Source organism: Empidonax traillii, unplaced genomic scaffold (assembly GCF_003031625.1).
Source record: "Empidonax traillii isolate 1590-97213 ecotype Southwest subspecies unplaced genomic scaffold, ASM303162v1 scaffold387:size635111, whole genome shotgun sequence".
Lineage (NCBI taxonomy): Eukaryota > Metazoa > Chordata > Aves > Passeriformes > Tyrannidae > Empidonax > Empidonax traillii.
In genome coordinates this window covers 128,727-151,320 of record NW_020955580.1, presented here as the reverse complement: position 1 = coordinate 151,320, position 22,594 = coordinate 128,727, and the positions used below count along the sequence as shown (strand labels likewise).

The following is a 22,594-nucleotide window of genomic DNA, read 5'->3' as shown; positions in this document are numbered from 1 at the left end:
TTCATTTATTACTTAACTTTTATCTTTTCCAGGCAACTGACAATGACGTGGGCACGTATGGGAAAGTCAATTATTTCTTCAGTGATGACCCTGACCGGTAAGTGCGACTGACTGGCACGACTTGGATCCTCCAGAATCCTCTTTTAACCTCACTAGGAAGTCACAGGGCAATTTAAGGGCCTTGCTTATGTCCTACCTGCAAGATGCCCTATGAAACCTTCTCTATGCTATCTCCCAGAGGGGTGAGTTAACTGCAGCACATGCCTCGTGCTCTGCGTATTTGATTGCTTTACTAAATGGGACCTACCAGCACCAACATTTCTTGAGGCCAGTAAATACATTTGCAGTGAGTTGCTGGCCCTGGAGCACCACCTGTGACCCACTCGTGGTGGGCAGTTGGGGGCAGCATGTGGGCTGCCCAGCAGAAAGGATTTGGAGGCTTCTGCACCCTTTTTTTCTGCCTGTAGAGCAGCACTGAGGGTTTCTTCCCCTACCACCTGCACTGAGCTTCTGAGGATGCCCTGGGACCTCGTATCCCCCGGAAGAAAGTCATGAACTTCCCCCACTGCCACACAAGGTGTCAGGCTGCTGCCAGCCCACCTCTCCATCTCCGGCATGTGGTCACCAGGGCTTTTCCCCTCTCCTCTCCTGTCCCCTCAGTTTCTCCCTGGACAAGGACACGGGTGTAATCCTGCTGACGGCTCGGCTGGACTACGAGACCACGCAGCGCTACACCCTGACCGTCATCGCGCGGGACGGCGGCGGGGAGGAGACGACGGGGCGCGTCAGGATCAACGTCCTCGACGTCAACGACAACGTCCCCACCTTCCAGAAGGAGGCGTACCTGGGGGCCCTGCGGGAGAACGAGCCCTCCGTCACCCAGGTGGTCCGGCTCCGGGTGAGGGACTGGAGTGGCTCCTCCGCTCGGGATGTGCAGTGGGGAGGCAGGAGCGGGTTGGAGTCATAGAATGGTTTGGGTCGGGAGGGACCTTAAAGCCCATCTCTTTCCACCCCCTGCCATGGGCCAGGGGGTGGAAAGAGATGGGCTAGTGGAAACCTTCCACTAGCCCAGGTTTCCCAAAGCCCCGTCCAACCTGGCCTTGAACACTTGCAGGAATGGGGCAGCCACAGCTTCTCTGGGCAACCTGTGCCAGGGCCTCCCCACCCTCGCAGGGAAGAATTTCTGCCCAATATCTAATCTAAATCTCCCCTCTGTCAGTTTAATATGATCAGTGCCTGTGATGGGCTTAACAAACATTTTCCGAAGCAAGTCCCAGCAACAGGTTTCTTTCTGGGATGAGAGAAGCAGGAGAGCTGGTTTACAGACCCCCTGGGGGGGGGGACTCCTGATGGGCACATCTTCCTCCATCACTTCCACTCTCCTTGGGCCCAGCCTGCACCTCCCATCCCCTAGGGTCTCTCCTGTCACAAATCCCTGGCACAGCTCCCATGCTCACGTGCTCCCTCTGCTCACACCTCAGGCATCCGACGAGGACTCCCCTCCCAACAACCAGATCACGTACAGCATCGTGCAGGCGTCTGCCTTCCGCGACTACTTTGACATCACCGTGTCAGAAGGGTACGGAGGTAAGCGCTGGTCCGGCACCACAGTGCCGCTGATGAGCAGCAGCAGCACCTCGGGCTCGCAGCCCCACCAGCTGTCATGCCAGCAGCATTTAGGAAACCACTGCAGCAGCTCCTCTGCTTGTCCTGACCTCGCCTGCAGCGCAGTCTTTTGGAGCAGGGCTCGAGCTGAGCCGCTGCGGAGCCGTGTTTCCATGGGTGCACAACTCTCTATGGGTTGTGCCAGTTCAAGGGACCCAGTGATGCCCAGTGCTTGTGATTTTGGGGTATTGCCCCCTCAAACAACCACTGCTGGCCCTGGGGAGGTGGTGTGGATGGGCCACCCTCCGAGCGTGCCCGCCATCCTGCTCAGTGCGTGAACACCCTCCTGACCGCCCCGCTTTGCATCCTTCCAGTGATCAGCGTGAACCACCCCCTCGACTATGAGCAGGTGGACAACGGGGTCATCTACCTGACTGTGATGGCCAGGGATGCTGGAAAACCACCCCTCAACAGCACCATCCCCGTCACCATCGAGGTGTTTGTAAGTACAGCGCCCGACATTCCTCTCGCGGTTTCCCTGCAGTTGCTCCGTAGCAGTGCTGTTATTTCTTCATCAGTAACCCAACGAGACTATCCCACCCCATGGACGTGTGTGCATGGATTGTGGTTACGTGTGTCTTACATATATGCCATATGTGTCATGTGTATCGGTTAAGGAAGTGCTGCCCCTGCCATCTGGGAAGGTCTGAGGGACAAAGGGTGACTGAGAGTGTCTCTGAGGGGTGTCACCATGAACAAGTGCACATGGGCTGTCCTGATCTCATGCGCCTCCTCCCTCTCCTCAGCTGTGCACGGTGCACTGGGAAGCCACTGTGGGAGCTGCAGCTAAACACAGGGTGAGGGGCAGAGCCGAGAACAGGGTGGAAATCCACCCTCTGGAGGAGGAGTCGCTCGTGGGAGAGGCGAAGCATCACGGCGTTCCTCGGGATGATTAGATCGGAGTGTCACTTTGAGGCGCGCTGTGGTTTTGAGGATGTGTGGAGGGAGGTATCAGCGATGGAGACAGTTTGGTTGATAACCTGTCACTCTCGCAGTGATGGGATCTGTGCCGGGCTGGTGGCAGCGTCAGTCTGGGAAGGTGAGGGAGACAAAGCCCACGATGCCGTAAGATGGGAGTGAAGTGCCATGAGCACGTCTCTCCTCTAGCTCCCTCGCTGTGCTCCAGAGAGGGGGAATAAGGCAGTGCTGAGGGAGTTGGTGGTGGTTAAATACATCCTTCCCACACTGTGCTTTGGACAGCATAAACACCTCTTTTAAAAGACCACACTTCAGTCGGTCATCTCCCTGGGTTGAGTCTGTACACTAGTGGGGTTTAAATAACTGTCACTTTTCCCATTCTCAACCAAAGGGAATTTCTCTCAACGGGAAAAAGAAAAGGAAAAAAAAAAAAAAAAAAGGAAGAAAATGAGGGGGAAGCATTTCGTGACGGCACTTGAGGAACAAGAGCCGTGAAAAGGCAGAGCGAGAGCGAGTGTGTGGAGGGAGGTAATTTTTTTCCATCCTTTGGTTGTTGGTTTTTAATAAAGAAGTCAAACTCGCCTTGTAGATTTCCCATTAGGGGACAATACGCTTTTGTAGAGGGAGCCGCCGAGTCAGAACTAATAGTGCGCGCCGCGCCAGGATCCCGGGAAATATCACTGCTAATAAGGTTCTGCCTCACTCCCTGCCACTGCCGCCCTGCTCGGAGCGATGAGCCGGTGACTTACAGCCTGCCTGTGTCTGGAGGAAAGGGGTTGTGCGCTTAGTGTGAGCATCCATGATCCTCAGCATCCTCAGAGACAGCGTGGAGGGATAGGATGAGGGGGATCTGCTTCAGACTGGAAGAGAGGGCGTGTTCAGATTAGGTGTTAGGAAGAAATTCTCCCCTTTGAGGATGGTGAGGCCCTGGCACAGGTTGCCCGGAGAAGCTGTGGCTGTCCAGTCCCTGGAAGTGCTCAAGGCCGGCTTGGATGAGGCTTGGAGCAACCTGGGCTAGTGGAAGGTGTCCCTGCCCATGGCAGGGAGGTTGGAATGAGATGAGCTGTAAGGTCTGTTCCAACCCAATCCATTCTGTGATTCCATGGTACGACTGACGGCTGTCTGAGAGTGAGGGTGTAGGGAGGAAGGCTGAGCGTCAGGAGAACACGGGAAGCTGGTCTTAGCTGGTTAGGTGGGTGACCTCATCCATGGGAGCAGAGGAGTGCTGGGTTCTGGCTGGCATCACCTGGCAATGCCTGCCAGGGAGCAATGCCTGGGAGCTTTGGAGTTCACGTTGCTGAAGTGGGAAATGTCCCTCTCAAGTAGGAGGCAGGTGCACGTCAGCTCTGGCCAGATGGAGAGCCAGCCAGAAGCAAGCCCTGCCTCCTCAGGAGAAGGCTTCCTGGGCAGTGGCACTGCTGAGCCTGGCATGATGATCTCAGGAGTGTTAATGACACGGCACGGCGTCTGCTCTGGCTTGTGTCCACCCAGCCTGGACCACGGCACGGCTCACCCAGGCCCAGCTGCAGGTGGCATGTGGATGCACGCTCAGCTTCTTCATTTCCTTTGCCTTTAACCTGCCCAGGCATCCTGGGTTTGCCCTGGATGCCCCCCACCCATCTCTGCCAGGAGGAGGAGGAGGAGGAGGAGGATTGGTGAGGACAGCAATTTCCTCCTTGCCCTCGGAGGAGACGTGGTGAAAGCTGAGTGATGCAGAGGCTGATTAAAGACCACCTGCCTCCAGGCACGAAAGCAGGGTATGGAGATTTGACTGCAGTTCGATGGGCATCGTTGGCATGTGAAATTGCTTCAGATATCAATTTCAGTGGCAACAGGTCCATCAGTGGTGTCCAGGTAGAAAACATGCCCAGAGCAGCCTCAGGGAATTGGTGAGGTCCATAACGGTGTTTTAATGTCCTGGCAGCCCTCTCCCTCCCTCCATGGGTGATTTGGTCTGGTTCATTTAGGACAGATTCTTAACAATGTTTAAACAGCATTTAAGGCCCCCTGGGGGGAACTTTAAACCAGTCCAAAATCTGTTGTGAGGGATGTTTCAAGCAATTGCTCCTGCCTGGTTTCTCCAGGACTTTTCTCCAGTGGTCGCTGGCAGAGACAGGGTTGGAGGGAGCTGGTATGCAAACCAGCTTCCCCCCAGAAAATGCTGTGGCTACCCTCTCTGCAAACCCCCACAGCATTCCTCCTCTGAAAGAAAGACAGCCAAAGCTCACCAGCTCACCTGACCAGTCCAGTTTGCCTTGTGGCCGGGGCAACCTGGAACACTAGGGAGGAACAGGTCTGTGCACAATGCTGCCGTGCTTCATGTGGTGCCTGAGCTTCCCAGGCCTTGTGGTGGAGACAGGAGCAGCTTGGAGAATGCTCATCTGCCAGTGAGTGGTTCCTGTGCCCAGGGTGCTGAGTGATGAGGGAGTCGGTGTCATCCCCACTGTAGGACTCAGCGAAGTCACTGACAATCATCTTACCTCAACCTCAGCTGCCTCCATGGTGAAACCGCCGCTCAGACCCCCAGTGCCTCCCCTGCAAGGCACCTTCCCCACGCTGGCACTGTGAGCTTGGTCACACCTTGAGATGCAGCTGGCCAGGAGCATCCCCGTACCAGACTTTTGCAGCTCTTGACCACTTTGCCTTTTTCCCAACCAGCCTCTCGACCTTCTCTTTGCTTCAGGATGAAAATGACAACCCCCCCACGTTCAGCAAGCCCTCCTATGTGATAACCGTCATGGAGGACATTATGGCAGGTATGGGCCACCCCCCCCGCTCCTTCTCCAGGCTCCCAGAAGGGCACTGGGTGTCTTACAGCCAGAACGGGGTGGGTGATGCCTTTCTGGGGAGGTAAAGCCAGAGACCTGGTGAAGTTTCAGAGCTGTGGGGGTTTGGCCCCACTGTGCACGCAGGAGGGGGGACCCCTTGTCTGGGTGAACTGCAGGAGCGGTGTAGGGGATCAGGGCTGTTCTGACCCATCCCAACCCTCATTTCTGCCTCCCCAAGGTGCCACAGTGCTGTTCCTCAATGCCACAGACATGGACCGGTCCAGGGAGTACGGGCAGGAGTCGATCATCTACTCCCTGGAAGGCTCCTCGCATTTTCGGATCAACGCTCGCTCAGGTGAGGCTCTGGACGTGCTCTTCCCCTCTTCCTTTCAGTTCTCTCTTTCGCCCTTGCTCCTTCCCTCGCCCTTCCCTCCTCTCCTCCAGTCAGCCTGCTTAGGAGACCCACAATTTAAGGGTTTCACCAGGTTTCAGACACCACCACTTGCCCAGTCACCATGAGAACTTCAGCAGAGGCATCCGTGGAAACTCAGCCCCTGGTGGGAGTGACACCCAAGGAAAAGCTCGTGAAGGCTTCTGTTAGCAAAGGAGCTGCCAGGATCCATCTGTTTGGATCAGAAGGAAGGGTCCATTTGTGGACTGTCCTGGCCCTGGTTCTGAGTGTTTCTTTTTTTCCCCTGTCGTCTCCTGTGGCTGCAGGAGAAATCACGACGACGTCTTTGCTGGACCGGGAGGCCAAATCCGAGTACATCCTCATCGTCCGGGCCGTGGATGGAGGCGTAGGCCACCATCAGAAGACAGGCATTGCTATGGTGAGTGTGGGAAGGAGTGATTTCCATCTCCTCGAGCCACTGGTGCCCCCCTGGGGCTGGGACAGGGGTGTCTCGTTTTAGCTGTGTGAATGGGTGAAGAGCACACGGCGGTCCCTGCCCTCTGGACTGCCCCCCAGCACTGCTCACAGATTGAGTCTCCAGGCTGTGGAGACCTTGAAATCAGCTCGTTTTCCTGGGAAACCACACAGGGGCCACTTGACCTTCCGGAAGCTTTACGTGCCCAGCTCTCCGTGTGGAGGTGGTAATGGGTACCTGTTTCACCTGCAGCACTGCTCTCTTTGTCCGTGCCTCTTGGGAAGAGGCTGAGCTGGAGAGCCTGTGGAATGCTGAGTTCCCCCCTCCTGGAACTCTGGATGAGGTTATGTTCTCCTAAATAGCTTTGTTGAAAGGCAAAACAAGGAGGAGGGAAGAAACCTCTCGATTCCTAAAAAGTTGAAGAACATTAAAACTCGGTGAGATGAGTAAGTTTGGCTGCTGCCATTAGCAGGGATATACACGTGGAGCTCAAAATGACAATTTTTGACCGGTAATAAGGGTCTTTTGCGAGATCCCTGAGGTGATGGACAAGCACCTGGAGTGCTTGGAGCAGAGGTGGGTCACCAGCCTTTCCCCAGGGGCCACGGTGGTGCCTTGGCTTGTCCGTGGAGATTGTGCTGTCCAGACTCGCCTCTCCTGCCACGGGGTGGCACCAGCAGCTCAGCCTGGTGTGACAGCAGGATGCAGGGACTTTGGGAGCAGAGAAGACCCCGGGAGAAGCTCCACTGAGACCCCCTGCTTAGGCCCCCACTCCCCTTGAGCTCTTCCCTCAGACACCTTCATAGCCTCACGGGCTGGATGGAAATGGGCGATGTGGGGAGGTGAGAGACTCCCGGGCAGTAGGATGCATCCCACAAGACTCACTACTGTCACTTAGGTGCCATTTCTCAGGCTGAAAACTAAGATAGGTAACACTTCAGAGCACTGTCCTCGCCCGTGCTCTCTTGTCTTCACACCTCCCACCCCTGTTACTGTACCCTCTGCTGGTTTCTCTTTTTTTTTTTTTTTTTCTTGCTTTTCACCAATGATTCAGGTTTTTCCCTTCCCTTTCCTGGCCTGTTCCCACTGCATCCTCTCTCTCCCACTGATTTGCATCCCCCCTCCTGGTGAAGGAGCTGTTTGAAAACACAGCTTTGTGCCCCACGGTTGGTTTTAACAAACACACGTGAGCCAAACCCACCTCGGGCATGCCAAGGAGCCTTGGCTGCGGAGGTGCAGGATGTGGGTTTTCCGTGGGGTTTTTTCCCCTCCAGGGAGTGAACACAGCATCACAGAACCGTGGAAGCATTTAGGTTGGAAAAGACCTCTCTGAGGTGATCAAGCCCAACCATTCCCCCAGCACTGCCAAGCCCAGCACTAACCCACATCCCCAGGTGCCACATCTACACATCTTTTAAATCCCCCAGGGATGGTGATTCCACCACTGCCCTGAGCAGCCTGTTCCAATGCCTGAAATGTGTGCTGGGGACATCCAGGGGACACGCTGTGGCACCGCAGGAAGCTGTACCTCCCGGTACAGCGTGGCCTCCTTGCTCTCTCGCAGGTGAACATCACACTGCTGGACATCAACGACAACTATCCCACGTGGAAGGATGAGCCCTACTTCATCAACCTGGTGGAAATGACCCCCCCCAACTCAGATGTCACCACGGTACGTGCGAGGGAAGGTGGTGGTGGTTGCACTAGAAGCCTGGTGAGGTTGTCACCAGCCTGGCTGGAGCAGGGAGTCACCTCCAAATGGGTGGCACCTCCTGACCTGTGGCACCTCCGAACCTGTGGCACCTCCAGTCCAGCACCATCTTGCAGAATTCCATTTAAAACGTCACTCCTGAGCCTGCTGCCCATCCCCTGTGTTTCTTCCCCCTGCTGGGATATTATTTTTCCTCTCCAAATTGTGTGGATTTTGGCCAAACTCTCCTTTTCTTAGCCTTGCCTGCGACCTCCTTCAAGGACCTCTGTGAAAGACTTTGATTTACAGCCTTTCAAGTCCCTCTGGCAAAATAAAAGAGAAGGAGAGGGGGAGGCTTCTACTCCATCACGCCGAGAGAAAAATGATGGGAACAGAACGGAAAATAAATGAGGGAAAAGTGAAGACAATCCACAAAATCATATAAGGAGGAAGGCTGGGGAAAAAAAAAAAGAAAAAAAGGATTTTTTTTTTTTTTTTTTTTTTTTTTTTTTTTTTTTTTTTTTTTTTTTTTTTTTTTTTTTTTTTTTTTTTTTTTTGCAGAGAAAAGGTCTGGCAGCACTGCCTGAGCCAGAGCACTGTGGTTTTCTCTCCTCCACGCAGCACCAGCCCCACTGCTTGGCACCAGCTTGAAGTCATCTTGCCTTTGACATCCCAATTAGTTGCTGGGAAAATAATTATTTTGTCACCGATCCGATGTAAATTCAGCTGCGGGACAAGCAGCGGGAGCTGGGGAAGTTATGAGTGCAATGAAATAGGTGTTGTTTTTTTTTTAATGTAAATGCCCCTGTAGTTAAAAATGTCACAGGGAGAGCAATAAAGCAAAGAACATCTGACATGGAGGAGAACTCCACCAAGGAAGTATTTTCCAGCATTCTGGGTGCAGCAGCACAAGTTCCTCAGGGTGCCTCTTTGTCCCATTTAGTTTATTTTTCTGAGGGGTCCTTGTTTTTTAGCTGGTTTTATTGAAAGGGAGGAAAGCCAGGCTGATTGCTGCATGCTTGTGTCTCTCTTGCCATGCCATTACCTCCTGGGCTCACAGGCCATTTCTGGGGAGATTTGACTCCACTCTCAGGGGTGCAAAATCCCCGCAGATATCAGGAAAATACAGAGCTGGATGGAGGAAGGGGAGCTTTTTGCTGGTGCTGTTGTTAGACATCCGGCAAATCCACGTGGGAGTTAATTCCCAGCGCTCTGCTTTAGTTCTCTCCTGCTTCTCCGTGGCAGGTGGTGGCTGTGGACCCGGACCTGGGGGAGAACGGCACGGTGGTGTACAGCATCCGGCCTCCCAACAAGTTCTACAGCATCAACGGCACCACGGGCAAGATCCGCACCACCGGCGTGCTCCTGGACCGGGAGAATCCCAACGCCCAGGAGGCCCAGCTCATGCGCAGGATCGTGGTGTCCGTCACCGACTGTAAGCCCCTCTTCCACCCCACACTGCTCCCCTCCTCTCTCTCTCACGGATTGTTTTCACGGCAGCAAGTTGAACCTTTGAGCCTGGGAGGCAAAAACTCTCCTGGCCCCTCAGCCTGGCTCCGTCAGCATCCCAGAAAGTCAGTTGAGCAGGTGGGGGAAAAAGAGCTGATGTCTTTTTCTCTGGAAATGCTACATTAGGAAAACATTATTTTTTTTGCAGGAAAAAAGGTAGAGATGTGAAGATAAATTTCTGTTTTCAGATGGTGATAGAAGAAAGGGTAATGGTTTTAAACTAAAAGAGGAGAAAACTAGATGAGATATTGGAGGAGGTTCTTTTTACTCAGAGGCCCAGAGAAGCTGTGGCTGCCCCATCCCTGGAAGTGTTTCAAGTCCAGGTTGAACAGGGCTCTGAGCAACCTGCTCTAGTGGAAGGTGTCCGTGCCCACGGCAGGGTGTTGGAACTACATGGTGTTTAATGTGTCTTACCATCCAAACCGTCTAGGGATCCATCCATGACAGATCAGGAGCATCACCCCATCCTGCACTACTGTCTGCATAGGGAGGAAGGATTCCTTTTTAGGGGAAAGGAGTGGGAACAGCTCAAGTATTAACCTTGAGACCCCATTCCTGGCCTCCACAGGTGGGAGGCCGCCCCTGAGAGCTACCAGCAGTGCCACAGTTTTTGTCAATCTGCTGGACCTGAACGACAACGACCCCACTTTCCAAAACCTGCCCTTTGCTGCCGAGATCGCCGAGGGCCTTCCCGCGGGCTCCTCCGTCTTCCAGGTGAGTGTGTCCCACTGCTGCCACTGCTTCTGCAGGGCAGGCTAGCAGTGCATCCTCTCGGTCCTCTCCATCCTCTCCATCCTCCAGCAATGCAACTGGGGGCGTGCAGGAGGGGCTGTGGCATCCCCAGCCCACGTGCTCGCTCCCGGCAGGGCGGATCCTCTGAGGCCCATTACGTTTCATCCCATCATCCCTGGGGGCAAAGAAACACTCAGGGTCTCTGTACCCTGATGTTCCCTGATTTTCAGGAGACGCTCAGGCCCCTCTATCCTGCTCTCCCCACCAGGTAGTGGCCATCGACCTGGACGAGGGCCCGAACGGGCAGGTGACGTACCGCATGCAGGTGGGGATGCCCCGCATGGATTTCCTCATCAACAGCACCAGCGGGCTCGTCACCTCCACGGCCGTGCTGGACAGGGAGAGGATCGCCCAGTACTACCTGCGGGTGGTGGCCAGCGACGCCGGCGTGCCCTCCAAGAGCTCCACCAGCACCCTGACTGTCAAAGGTGGGGGCACCGAGACCCCTCCGAGCCGGGGAGGGAAATGTGGTTTATACGGGAGATGTGCTGAGGAATCTGACAGATGTATGATCTGAAAACAGGATCCTGCCTGGTTTTGTGCACGACAGGACACAGGGAAGGGCAGTCCATCGCTCTGCTGTCCACGCAGGCTTCGTGCCTGCCGTCAGCACAGCGCAGAGATGGGGAAAACGTGGTCTTTCTGGCAGGGCCCCCAAGTTCTCTGTTATTTTTTTCTCCGTTCCCTCATCTCCAGTGTTGCTTTTCCTTTCAGTCTGTCTTTTGCTTCAGCATGTGATTCCCATTAGCTGTGTGCCTTGATAGCCCACGCACTCCCAGTTCAGAGCTGGACCCATATTGTGTGGCCTGTCTTTAATTAATGCATTGCTATTTACTGGCTTCATGTGATCGTAGTGCTGAGGTTATACATCATCTGGAAATAAACTGACCCAGGATTGTCCTCGGGCCTGAGTTTGGAAAAGAAGTTCCTGGTCCTGCACCTCCAGAGCTCTCTGCCATACACCAGGAAATACTGAGATTATATTTAAAGCCCCAGCTTTCTCTTCAAATGGAGATGGAAATGGGTTTGGTGCAGATACTAAACTGAGTTACAGTGATGTAAGGTGGTGTTTTTTGGACGTAAGGAGGGGGATCTTTGTGTATCAGAGGCTAGTAAATACAACCTGCAGCCGTGGGGACCAGTGCTTACAGCTGCTCTGCAGGCATCCCCCCCACACAAATGCCAGAGAGAGCCAGGCAAAGCGTTCCCTGGGATGTTTAGGGCAGCAGACATCAGCCTGGCCTCTGCAGGAGGGGCAGCCCTGGTGGGGGACACTCAGCTCTGCTCCCCTTTTCAGTGCTGGACGTGAACGACGAGAACCCCACCTTCTTCCCGGCCGTCTACAACGTGTCGCTGCCTGAGGACGTGGCCCGGGATTTCAAGGTGGTCCGGCTCAACTGCACGGACGCCGACGTGGGGCTGAACGCCGAGCTCAGCTACTTCATCACAGGTACGAGCCCCACCTGAAACAGGAGCTTTGGCTGCAGGGCTGCCCCGGGAACCTTGGCCAGGGCGTTCAGCGCTGCCTTTCCCAGCCCCTGCAAACCTTGTCCGGCATCGCCCTCTGCTGAACAGCCCCGCTCGGCTCCCTGCCGTGCTGACCGCTCCACTGTGCCCTGCCTGGGGGTGACCACTGACCCCCCAGCATCCCTGGGACGCGGCCAGGAAGGGCACGAGGGTGGGCAGGACGTGGCTGGGGGGAGCCAGGGCTGGGGTGGCATTCACATGCGTTTGTGCTTGGAAGCCAGAAAGGGAATTTTGGGCCGCTCTGTATCCCCGTGCGCCGGTGGGGTTGGGTGGGCAGGGGGCGGGGTGAGCAACCTGGTCTAGTGAAGGTGTCCCTGCCCATGGCAGGGGATGGAACAAGATGATGTTTAAGGCCTCTTCCTCCCCAAAACATTCCAGGATTCTGTAATTCCTCGGTCCTTGTCCTTTGCTGCAGGTGGGAACCAGGATGGCAAATTCAGTGTCGGCTTCAGGGATGGGGTGGTCAGGACAGTTGTGAGCCTGGACAGGGAGACGGTGGCATCGTACACGCTGATCCTGGAGGCCATTGGTAAGGATTTCCCACTGATCCCGTGGGACCACTGCCACACAGCTCCATGTGGTGGCCGTGCAGGTGTGTCAGGCAGCAACCTCCAAGGCACTCTGTAAACCACAGCCTGTGCTTGGTTTCACAACCAAGCATTTCACAACCCACGTGAATTAATATGTCCTGGTCACACCATGACTTTTTCAGACAGTATATTCACCTCTCAGGTTTGCCCAGCCCAAGGGGAAGGCAGGGCCCCAAAATCCTGAGAGGCTCTGTACTGTCCAGGGCAGCCCTCCACCCAAAAATGCCAGCACCACAGCCCCGGTCCCCTAATCCTTGCCAGCCCTTGGCTCTGTGGCTGCTGATTAACCCTGAGCCACCTGGCACGTGCAGAGGGCCCGTGTGCCAAACACAGCTTGGCTGTCATCCCCAGAGCTTTATAATGATGTGCCTCTTTACAGGCCACTTGGATGCCCCTTTTGAAAGGAGAAATAAGTGGCCAGTCAGAAATTTTGGGGGCACAGCATTGCAAGTGCCACGGGGGGCTGCAGGAGGGACGCTGCACCGGCTGGGCACACAGGACCAGATCTCAAGGGGTAAAGGGTCCGTTCTGTTCCTCCCATGGATGCTAGGCTGCCTGTGTTTACCCGGGAACCAGATCCCATGGGCTCCAGCTGGGTGGGTTTAGCACTCACAGCATCAGGCACGTTGAAAAAACCAAACCCAACCGATGCTTCCCAGTGCCTCATCCTTCCTGCAAATCCAAGGGCCATGCTGCCGTGTCCTTGTCTACAGAACATCAACCCATCCTGGTACTCTGTGACCACCTGTCTTCCTCTCCCAGGTCCCTGGCCTACAGCAATCCCTTCCAGCACACATCACTTGGTGTTTGAAATTGCAGATCTTCTGTTGCATTTCCATCCTCACTGGGCTCCTTGGCAGAGCTTGGGGGAGGTTTGGTTTTACCTTTCAGGATAGGAAGGGGGAAGGGGCGGGGGGGGGGGAGAAAAAAAACAACAAAAAACCAAAACACTCAACGTGGGATTTGGAAGCTGCAAAAAAGACGAGGGATTTTAGTTCACAGGTGGCTGAGCCTCCCCCCCTTCGCCTTTCTCTCCCGTACAGACAACGGCCCCACCGGGAACCGGCGCACCGGGACTGCCACCGTGTACGTGACCGTCCTGGACGTCAACGACAACCGGCCCATCTTCCTGCAGAGCAGCTACGAAGTCAGCGTCCCCGAGGACATCCCGGCCGCCAGCAGCATAGTGCAGGCACGTGGCTCTTCCACCCTTGGGTGGGAGGAGAGGGAATCCCCCACTAACTGCGAGCTGCAGATTTTCTCTCTCTGTCAGTGGTGACTCCCCCTGGGGCAGGGAGGGGGTGTGTTCTTGCTCGTGCGCCCCTCTGCTAACCCGGGCTGTGAGCGCCGGGGACAAAGGCAGCAAAGAACAAGGGAAAATTGGGAAGTTCACCCCATTTCTGCAGGGGGTAGGAGAGGGGAAAAGCCAAGCCCTGTGCTGGCGGGGCCACTTGGGCTGCACCCCTGCTTTGTGCCTCCTCACAAGGCAGAGATCTCAAGGGGGGGAGGGAGAAGAGTGCCTGCAAAGAGATGCTTGGAGAGGGGTTGAGAAAATGAAGGGGGAGAAGCGTTTGGACTTTGCTTTCATTTTTGTTGCTCTTTGAGGGAGCGGTGGCAGGGCTGAATGGCTCAGTGAGCAGGGGATGAATGCAGGCATTCACACGGGCATCCCAGGCCTTCCAGCATCCCTTCAAACCCAGGGCTCTTCTGGAGCGGGCACCAAAGGCTCTTTGCAGAGGGCCCTGGGAAGGCTCCTCCTGCCTTGAATACCTCTCCCAGCACAAGGAAAGGGGCAGCTTTGTCCCTGGCTGTGGCAGGCAGGGTGAGTCACTGGGAGAGAAGAAAGGAGCCTTTCGCCTGCTGCAACAAAGGTTCGCTGGGAGCCGTGTGTGGTGCTCAGGGTGGCCGGTCCCCAAGCAGGAGTGCTGTGGCTCCTCATCACCTGTTGTGCCGTGGCACGGTGTAGGGGATGTCTCTGGGGTCAGGCAGCTGCCTGTAGTGCCAGAGTGGAGGTTGTAGGCAGAGAGAATCCCTGCCTGGGACTCCTCAAACTGAGCCGGTTTTACAAATGGAAAGAATGGAGGAAACTCGAGTCTGACTGGCATCAAAGTGTTTTTTTCTTTAAACCCGCTTCCCAAAAGAGGGGGATACCCCTGGAAGTGGCTCTTTGTGTGTGGCCAAGGAGAGAGAGGAGGTATTTGGAGAAGTTTGTTTTCTGCAGAACAACACCAGAGGGAAACAGAAATGGGTCATCACCTGGCTTTACTTTAATTTACACCTTCAGTGTGAACCATTTGTTACAGAAGGTCTCTCCCTTCCAATACATCCCCTATATCCCTAGGGCAACTGGACAGTTTCTGAATGTTTCCCCATCCCTTTCTCCCAAAGCCAGGCAGCCCAGGGCCAGAGGGCAGGAATGTCGCAGGCAGCCCAGTGAGGTGCATGGGAGGAGGGGAGACAGGGGACACGAGCCTCCCTCCACCTGCTGAGGAGCACAGCTCAGGTGGGGAGATCTCAGCTGAGGATTGCTTTTGTGTGGAGCAGGGATGCCCCTGGGATGCCCCTCTTTAGGCAGCCGGGTTGCTCCGTTCTCTTCCAAGCTGTCTGTTCAGGCACAGCACAACTTGCACAGTGTTTTCCAAAAGAAATGAAGCAGCAGGATTTTTATTTCTTTTTTTTTTTGGGCTGCCTGGTGATAGACGCGTGTGGGTGTAGTTTGGATGCCTCCACCTTTCCTGACAGGAAACAGTAACCTGGAAAGCATTTGGGAACCTGAAATTGCAAAATCTCCCGTTGCCTCACAGAACCACTGCCTGGAAATGAGTTGCTCAGAGGGGCTCTGCCAGGGTGCCCAGGATACCGAGGGACGCTTGAGGAGAGAAGAACTGAGCTTGAACCAAAAGCTTGGGAAAGAACAGCAGGGCGAGATCACATTTTGGTGGACTCCACGATGTCCCGGTCCTGCCTGGCAGGGACGCTCCGGGGGCAGGCAAACTGGCTCTGAGACACTGGCTTGCTCCTCCTGAAGCTGCTGATGGAGCCCCGCAGGGAGCCCAGGCGCTTCCAGAGCCTCAGCCGGGGCTCACTGGCATCCAGAGGGTGGTGGGGCATCCACTCCCGGGCTCCAGACAGGGACTGGTCCAGCGCTGCTGGCTTGCAGAGGGTGACAAAGATGAGGAAGGTCGCCAGGAGGAGGAAGATGCAGACGAGTGCGACGATGATAGGCAGTGGGTCTGTCATCTCAGGGGATGGGATGCTGGATGGGACCAGCTCCGTGGTTGAAACCAGAAGCCCAAAGAGAGGCGGGGTGGGAGATGTCCCGTTGCCAGAGTCCTCTGTGCCCATCCTGCCTGTAGTGCACAAGATGATACAGAGAAGGGACACAGGAGATTTCACAGAATATTCTGCTTTGGAAGGGACCCACAGAGCTCATCAGGTCCAGCTCTTAAGTGAGTGGCCCGTACAGGGATCAAACCCACAAGCCCCGGTGTTATTAGCACCGTGCTCTGACCAACTGAGCTAATCTCAGGGTCATACCACCTAAAAGCTGGACAGGCAGCCACCCTGTGGTTAAATTGGTGGATTCTTGCAATGCCTTGATGTGCAGGATTTTCCCAACCATGTTTTTTTTTGACGCAGGGAGACAAGGGGTCCCAGGAGGCAAAGCACAGAGGTGGGATTTATACCTGCAAAGTACCTCCCTGAACTGAAGTGTAAAACCACCTGACAGAGAAATCTAGCAGAGGTAGTGCTATGTACACATGGTGCCCTGGGCCCTGTGAGGGCCCTGCTCCTTTATGGAGCACACACATGTTGCATGAAGATTTTCTGGAAGAGATAAAATATCCGTGCACTAGAGAAGGTCCAAAATCCTCCCCCCAGGCTGCTGGGGTTTGGTTCTTCTCTGTTCCCCAGAAATGTGGGTTTGTTGAATTGGCTGGCATTTGGGGTTTTTTGATTATTACCCCAAGGAAACTGGATACTTGGTTAAGGCTCTGCCCTGGTAATTCCCCGTTGAGCTGTGGTATTGCACTGGCATTGCTTTTATTATTTTTCAGGGGTGAAATGTAACACCCTCACCCTGCTCATACCAAAAATCCTTGTGTCAGGCGTTCTGCTGACCTGCTTTCAGGTTCAGACACGGCACAGGTTTCTCAACCAGTTCTGCAGAGTGATGCAAGCCAGCTTCTCAAAGCCTCATCAGTGACAGCTCTTAGACCTAACACTTGATGGTGACTGTCCTCTTCTCCTTTCCCAGCCTGGTCAGGTCCTCCCAAGAGCAGTTTGTACCTATTTTTTAGCTCAGAGACAGACTGTGCCAGAGGCTGGCTTCCCCCCAGCTCAGAGATGAGAGGTGGGGAAACCTTGCTGTGCCGTGGCCTTGGTGCTCCAGCCTGCACGCTGGATGTAAACCTTTATTACTTTCCTACAGAGATGTGGGAGGTAGAAGAGTGATGGGGAGCTGTTTGGCTGGTCTGTGGCTGGGCAGTCTCCTGGAGAGTTTGGATTTGGATTGAGCCAATTTAAAATTAAGATCTTAGGAGGGGAAAGGCAGGGCTGCAGGGACTGGCCAGGGTCTCTGGGTCTGCTCTTGCAGCCACCATCCCCAAAGTCATGCAGATGTGTGTGGGCAGTAGCCAAACGTTCACCATAAAACACTCTAAAAGGGGAGGGAGAACATCAGTGACATATCTTTGATTGCTGATTGGAAACTGTGAGACACCCTGGTGGAGACAAGCCCGGTGGAAAGCAAAGTGCTGCGTCAGGAGAGATGAGCATCGCTCACCGCCTGAATTATGCAGGAGGAAACAACCCTCGGCAAACACTGTGGGAAACAACCCTCGGCAAACACTGTGGAAGCAGCAAAACTGAGTGCTGAGGGGGTCAGGAACCCTTGAACTTGGGCTGTCTGTGCCCCAGCTGTACCCTTCAGGTTACATGGGTGAGCTCCCAGCTCCTAGGCTTGAGCTTTCCAAGCTGTGGTGCTGGCAGCCTCAGGGCAAGGACTGTATCAGCCTGCCCAGAGCCTGGGGTCTCTGGAGGAGATGTAGCTGTTTCCATGGGTCAGAGCCAGGTCTGTGCTTGGAAAATGGGAATTGCAAAAATTCTCAGCATCTGAGAACAGTGACAGAATCCCCGTGTGTATTGCAAGCAAGCCCAGGGACTGGGGCTCTTGTCACCTCCTCCAAAGTGATGTTTCCCCCTCTCTTCACCCCAAAAGTATTTTTTTATCATACAGCCCCTCCTTGCCTGGCCCAGCCCCTTCCCCTCAGCTTTGGGAGCAGAGCAGCCATCCCAAGGACTCCCTGCTCCATGTACAGGCTGTTCCTCTGTGCTTCCCAGGCGTGGAAAACAAGCAGGCAGGGCTGCAGCATATCCCACACCAAAGGCAGCCTGAATCAAGGTTTCCAGGGCTACCTCAGTGCTGGCATTTACTGACTGCACGTGTTCGGTTTGGTGACCTTACATTGTTCCTTAAGAGCCAAGGGGGAGGCGTGGGCAATTCCTTCAGGCTGTTTTTCACTCCCTCGGTCCTGGCTGTAGAGTTTGTGTTTTAAATTCACTTGACAGTGTTCCATAGAAACCCATCAGGAGGGATCCCGCTGATGTTTTCCCAGGCTATTTTCAGCCGTGCCCTGTTCCCTTACTTCCCATCCAGCCTCTCCTCATGCCCAGATCAGCAGCAGGCCTGCAGGTCCGGGGAAAGTCTGGGCTTTCATAGCATCAACTGTCCTGCCCAAGCCCCACATTATCAACCCTGGTGGGTTAATAAGAGGTTTGTCCATCCTGGAAATTTCCCCCCCCACCTCCAAGAAGGCTCATCCCTGCCTGATCAGTTCCAAACATGGCACATCCCCGTGAGCGCTCGGGACCCAGCCCTGGGAACAAGCCAGCCGAGGATCAGAGGGAAAGATGAGAAATTGCAAAAGGTAAAATGCCCCTGGGGAAGGTGGAAAGGAAGAAGAAATTACTGTCGTGCATGAGCAGTGGAGAGAGTTTATTCTGCCCAGCACCAGACACTGCTCTCTGGCCTGGCCCATCTGCCTGGTTTGGCGTGAGCTTTTCCATATGCTCTCCCTTCCTTTCCCCAACCTACAAGGAAAACGCTGTTTTCAGGCACTGCCTGTGACAGAGCTCGGGTGAAAAGCAGCTCTCCTTCCCCTCCCCATCTTGCTTAGCAGCGCTTTCCTGGAGCTCCCCAGCTTTTCCCAATGCACTAAGTCTTTCCACGTTCAGGAGGAGGTGATGCTGGAGGGTACCAAACACCCAGCTCCCCGACCCGGATGGGTGGGTACCGAAAGCAGAGGACTGTGAGTGATGCTGTTCCCCAACTCCCTCCTTGTTAAGTGGCAGAGCTGCATCCACAGGACTTTTCCCGCTTTCCCATCACCGGGACAGACAAAGCAACGCGATGCGGGGCAGGGAGGAGGGATATCTGACCTCACGCCCACCCCAAACTTTGCACCTCCCCCCATTTTCAGCCCTTTCCCCGGGAGGTTGGAGGGCTGAAGGCAACAGCTCTGCAGCCAGGGGGGTCTATCTCTCACCCCAAGGGAGAGCCTGAGGGGCTGGCACTGGGTTTGCCGCAGGGGTTCGGGCTCCCTACCTCTCACCGGCTGGCCGAGCCCGGGCTCTGACTCCTGCACGCCTGCCTTGCGCCTCTCCCACCGCGCTCTGCCTGCCCCCTCCTCCTCCTTTCTGGGAGGGTGGGAGAGAGATGGGGACAGCCTGAGCATGCAAAGCCGAGGGGCCCTGAGCCCCTTGCCGGGCTCTGCCCGTGCCGCGGTGCCCCGGAGCTGTGTCCCCCTGGAGTGAGAGGTCGAGCCCCTTGGGATGTGTTTCCCAGGCTTTGTCCCTGTGGGAAGGCTGAATGGTACGTGCTGGGCTGAGCCCCTTGTGCTGGGGAGGAGGTGGCAAGCTGCCCTCCGTGTGCCTGCTGCCCCTTTTCCTAGCAGCTCTACTTTTTTCCCCATTCTTTTATTGCCCCCCCTCCCTCCTCCTTTTCTGACACCTTTCCAGTAGCTGGGAGTGTTTGAAAGGGGGCTGTGAAAAGGACAGCAGCCCACTCTCTACCAGAGGAATAAAGCAGGCTGGAGACACTGGTGCTCCACTGCTCAAGGTGCCTTCCACCTGCAGCAGGAAGAGCTTTTCTCCCACTGCTTGCACTGCAGTGCCATTGGTTTCCCAAGTTCAGGACGGTCTGTCAGAGTACCACCTCTCTGCTGGGACCTCAGTGGATCAAAGCAGCAGCAGCAGCCAAGCTTCTTCCAGGCTGCAGGCTGGCAGGAGCACAAGCTGCTTTAATGCAAACTACTGGGATTTAATAAAACCCGGACTCCTGGGCTGACCCATTTCACCCTGTTTACGCGCCGGAGTTTCACGCAGAAAACACTTGGGGTGAGCTGGGAAGGGGATGGCTCAAGGGGTGTTTGCAGGGTGCAGTTGGCTCGTCCTGAAATGCGTTTTCCTGAGCACAGCAGGTCAGGGAATGGCACAAAAAAATCTGCGAAGGTTTACCTCCCATCCCTTTGTTTTTCCTCCTCTGGCTACATGATAGCTTTTCCCAGGAGGGAGCCAGTGCCATGCCAAGGCAGCCGGTCTGCCTGGGCATCGCTTGCCTGCTGCTGTGGGGCCCTTTCATCCCACGGGAGAGGAGACAGCCCAGCTCCTGTCCAGAGGCAGCCTCAGGGAGCCCCAAGAGTGGAAAAAGCTGGTTTGGGAGGGAGAACTCCCCGCTGTGAAAGGAAGGTGTCTGGGTCCAAGGTGGAATGTGGAATAATTTTCCGAGGTTTCTGCTGACTCAGGGCGTTTTGATGGGAAGGGAGCAAGAGCAGTTCAAAGCATCTCACAACCACGCTTCAGAAGACAATCTCTGACTCCTGCAAGTGTTTTGGGGTTGGGGGTGGAAGCCCTCACCATTCTCACTGCACGTGCATCCTTTGCAGCCACCCCTCCTCTCTCCAGCGCCAGTTTGGGTGCAAACCCCCACCAGCCTGGGAAAAGGAAGCCGCTGGGTAATATTATAGGGAGAAGATGTGGCAGAAGATGCCTTGCAGAGGGAAGCAGGAGGAGGATAAAGGCCGAGGCCTTCCCCGTGTCCTCACTGTGGTGATTTCCATGCGACCACGCTGCGGTCGAGCTTTGGATGCTCTGTGGGAAGTTGGGTTTGCAGAGAGAAGATGCAGCAGCTCTGTGCCAGCTGGGCTGGGAGCCCTGTCCTGCTGTTCCCCACCAGGTCCCGCTTCCCAGCTGCTGGGGGTTGGGGGCTGCTGGCTGGGTTTTTAGGGAAAGCAGTGCAGTCTTGTTCAGTGACACCAGAGGGGACCCGTGCCCTGGGTTTCCCAGGACAGACGGACTATTCATTATGTGCAGGGACTGTGCAATGAGTCACAGCTGAGGGCTCCTCCCACCACTGCCTGGGGGCTCACGAGGGCTCAGCCCAGTGTCCTGAGCACCAACACCCTCCAGGCTGGTTGCAGTCACGTTTCTCTTAGCAAGTTTTACGTGGATGACTCGCCGGAATGCCGTGGGCTGTGTGCCCACTGGAGGCAGGAGGAGCTCTCCCTGCCCAGCTCAGATCATGCCAACAATGCCCCATCCCCAGTGGCATCACCGCTGGGACAAGCATTGGTGTGCAGGACAGGATCCATGGAGGCAACTCCACCACTGCACAGACCCCTAGGCTTCTGGCACGGTCCTCAGGCTCAGCTCCCACTTCAGTCCATCCAACAGCAAACCCGAGCCCACTATCCCTGCTGTCCGGTGATGAGGGAGGGATAACTTACTTTTCTTCGCAGCTGATGAGCTCCCTGTTCCTTAGGTGGAGGAGCAGGACGTGCAGCCTCGGTGGGGTGGGGGGACTTGTCACAGTCTGGAATTCTCTACCTTTCACCTTTGCTGCTTTTCTTGTCTCGTGAAGGTGAAGGCCACAGATGCGGATGAAGGCGTTAACGGGAGAGTTTGGTACCGGATTGTCAAGGGTAAGTCCAGCTGCCCCTTTGTGCATTGGTGGGTTTGTACCAGGCTCTGGCAGCCACACCTGCAGCCTCAGGAGGTTGTGCTCGCCATCCTTTTGCGCTCTGCAGCCCTCAGAAACATTTCCCCCACCCCTAAGCGAAATTCCAGCACTGGTGTTAGTTGCTGGGGGATGATTTGGTGTGGGTGGGCAACAGATGGAATCCGAGGATCACAGAATGGTTTGGCTAGGAAGGGACCTTAGCAACCACCTTAATTCCAATTCCCTGCTATGAGCAGGGGCATTTTCCGCTATCCCAGGTTGCTCCAAACCCGATCCAACCTGGCCTTGAACACTTCCAGGGATGGACCAGCCACAGCTTCTCTGGACAACCTGTGACAGGGCCTCCCCACCCTCACAGCCAACAGTTTCCTCCCAGTATCCCATCTAACCCTGCCCTCTGGCAGTGGGAAGCCATTCGCTCTTGTCCTGTCCCTCCAGGCCCTTGATCAAAAAGTCCCCCTCCAGCTCTCCTGGAGCCCCTCTAGGCACTGGAGGGGGCTCTGAGGTCTTTGCCAGAGCCTTCTCTTCTTCAGGCTGAACACCCCCAGCTCTGTCAGCCTGTCTCCTTAGCAGAGGTACTCCAGCCCTTGGAGTGTCTTTGTGGCCTCCTCTGGACTCACTCCAACAGGTCCATGTTCTTCTTATTTGATGAGATTCCGGAGCTCCTTCCGGCTTGTCCCAGGGCCAAACCCTGATGCAGCTGAGCCTGATGTAGCAGGAGGTGGTGGGGCTGGGGTTGTGCTCAGTAATTTTTCTCCAGAAAATAACCCCTTGGGGAGAGGGCTCAGTGTGTCACCAGGATGGGTGTAAGGACAGCGGGCAACATCCCTCTCGTTTTTTCCGCCCCTCCCGCCAGGGAACGAGCACAACCACTTCCGCATCAATCCCAGCACGGGGCTGGTGATGCGCGGCGTGCGGCACCTGGACCGGGAGCAGAACTCCTCTCACGTCCTGGAGGTGGAGGCCTACAACACGGAGCAGGGACCCATGAGGAGCTCTGTGCGGGTAAGCACCTCGCAACCCAGCCGCCAAGGGCTGGACGGCAGGGGAGAGTCCATGCGAAATATTTAGGATGCTTCATCCTTTCCAGCCCTTGCAGTCATGCAGGAAATTAGAGAGGGCTGACATGGAAATGCTGACGGGAAGTCTCCGGGGGCTGCCCGTGGGTGGAGAGGATCTTGTCAGGGGGTTTTTGGTTTTATTTTTTTTATTCTTTTTTCCTCTGACGTTTTGGCACGATGAGGCTGCTA

At 55.4% G+C, this 22,594-nt stretch overlaps 2 protein-coding genes across 2 annotated transcripts in view; one reads left to right on the top strand and one right to left on the bottom strand.

Moving 5' to 3' along the window:
• CDH23 (cadherin related 23) overlaps positions 1 to 22,594 on the top strand; it is a 190,303-nt gene that overhangs the window by 129,228 nt on the left and 38,481 nt on the right. Inside the window, exons 14-29 of the mRNA XM_027893374.1 lie at positions 33 to 97; positions 661 to 898; positions 1,482 to 1,587; positions 1,980 to 2,107; positions 5,267 to 5,339; positions 5,590 to 5,706; positions 6,069 to 6,181; positions 7,782 to 7,889; positions 9,153 to 9,342; positions 9,985 to 10,130; positions 10,417 to 10,636; positions 11,506 to 11,658; positions 12,151 to 12,264; positions 13,369 to 13,517; positions 21,246 to 21,306; positions 22,201 to 22,349. Coding sequence (XP_027749175.1) covers positions 33 to 97; positions 661 to 898; positions 1,482 to 1,587; positions 1,980 to 2,107; positions 5,267 to 5,339; positions 5,590 to 5,706; positions 6,069 to 6,181; positions 7,782 to 7,889; positions 9,153 to 9,342; positions 9,985 to 10,130; positions 10,417 to 10,636; positions 11,506 to 11,658; positions 12,151 to 12,264; positions 13,369 to 13,517; positions 21,246 to 21,306; positions 22,201 to 22,349 — 2,130 coding nt within the window. The remainder of the gene's footprint in view (positions 1 to 32; positions 98 to 660; positions 899 to 1,481; positions 1,588 to 1,979; positions 2,108 to 5,266; positions 5,340 to 5,589; positions 5,707 to 6,068; positions 6,182 to 7,781; positions 7,890 to 9,152; positions 9,343 to 9,984; positions 10,131 to 10,416; positions 10,637 to 11,505; positions 11,659 to 12,150; positions 12,265 to 13,368; positions 13,518 to 21,245; positions 21,307 to 22,200; positions 22,350 to 22,594) is intronic.
• On the bottom strand, positions 14,597 to 19,121 carry CUNH10orf105 (chromosome unknown C10orf105 homolog). The gene is made up of 2 exons (XM_027893373.1): positions 18,933 to 19,121; positions 14,597 to 15,675 (listed from the first exon to the last, which is right to left on the bottom strand). Exons 1-2 carry the CDS (start codon positions 19,060 to 19,062, stop codon positions 15,254 to 15,256), a joined length of 552 nt encoding a protein of 183 aa, XP_027749174.1. The 5' UTR covers positions 19,063 to 19,121; the 3' UTR covers positions 14,597 to 15,253.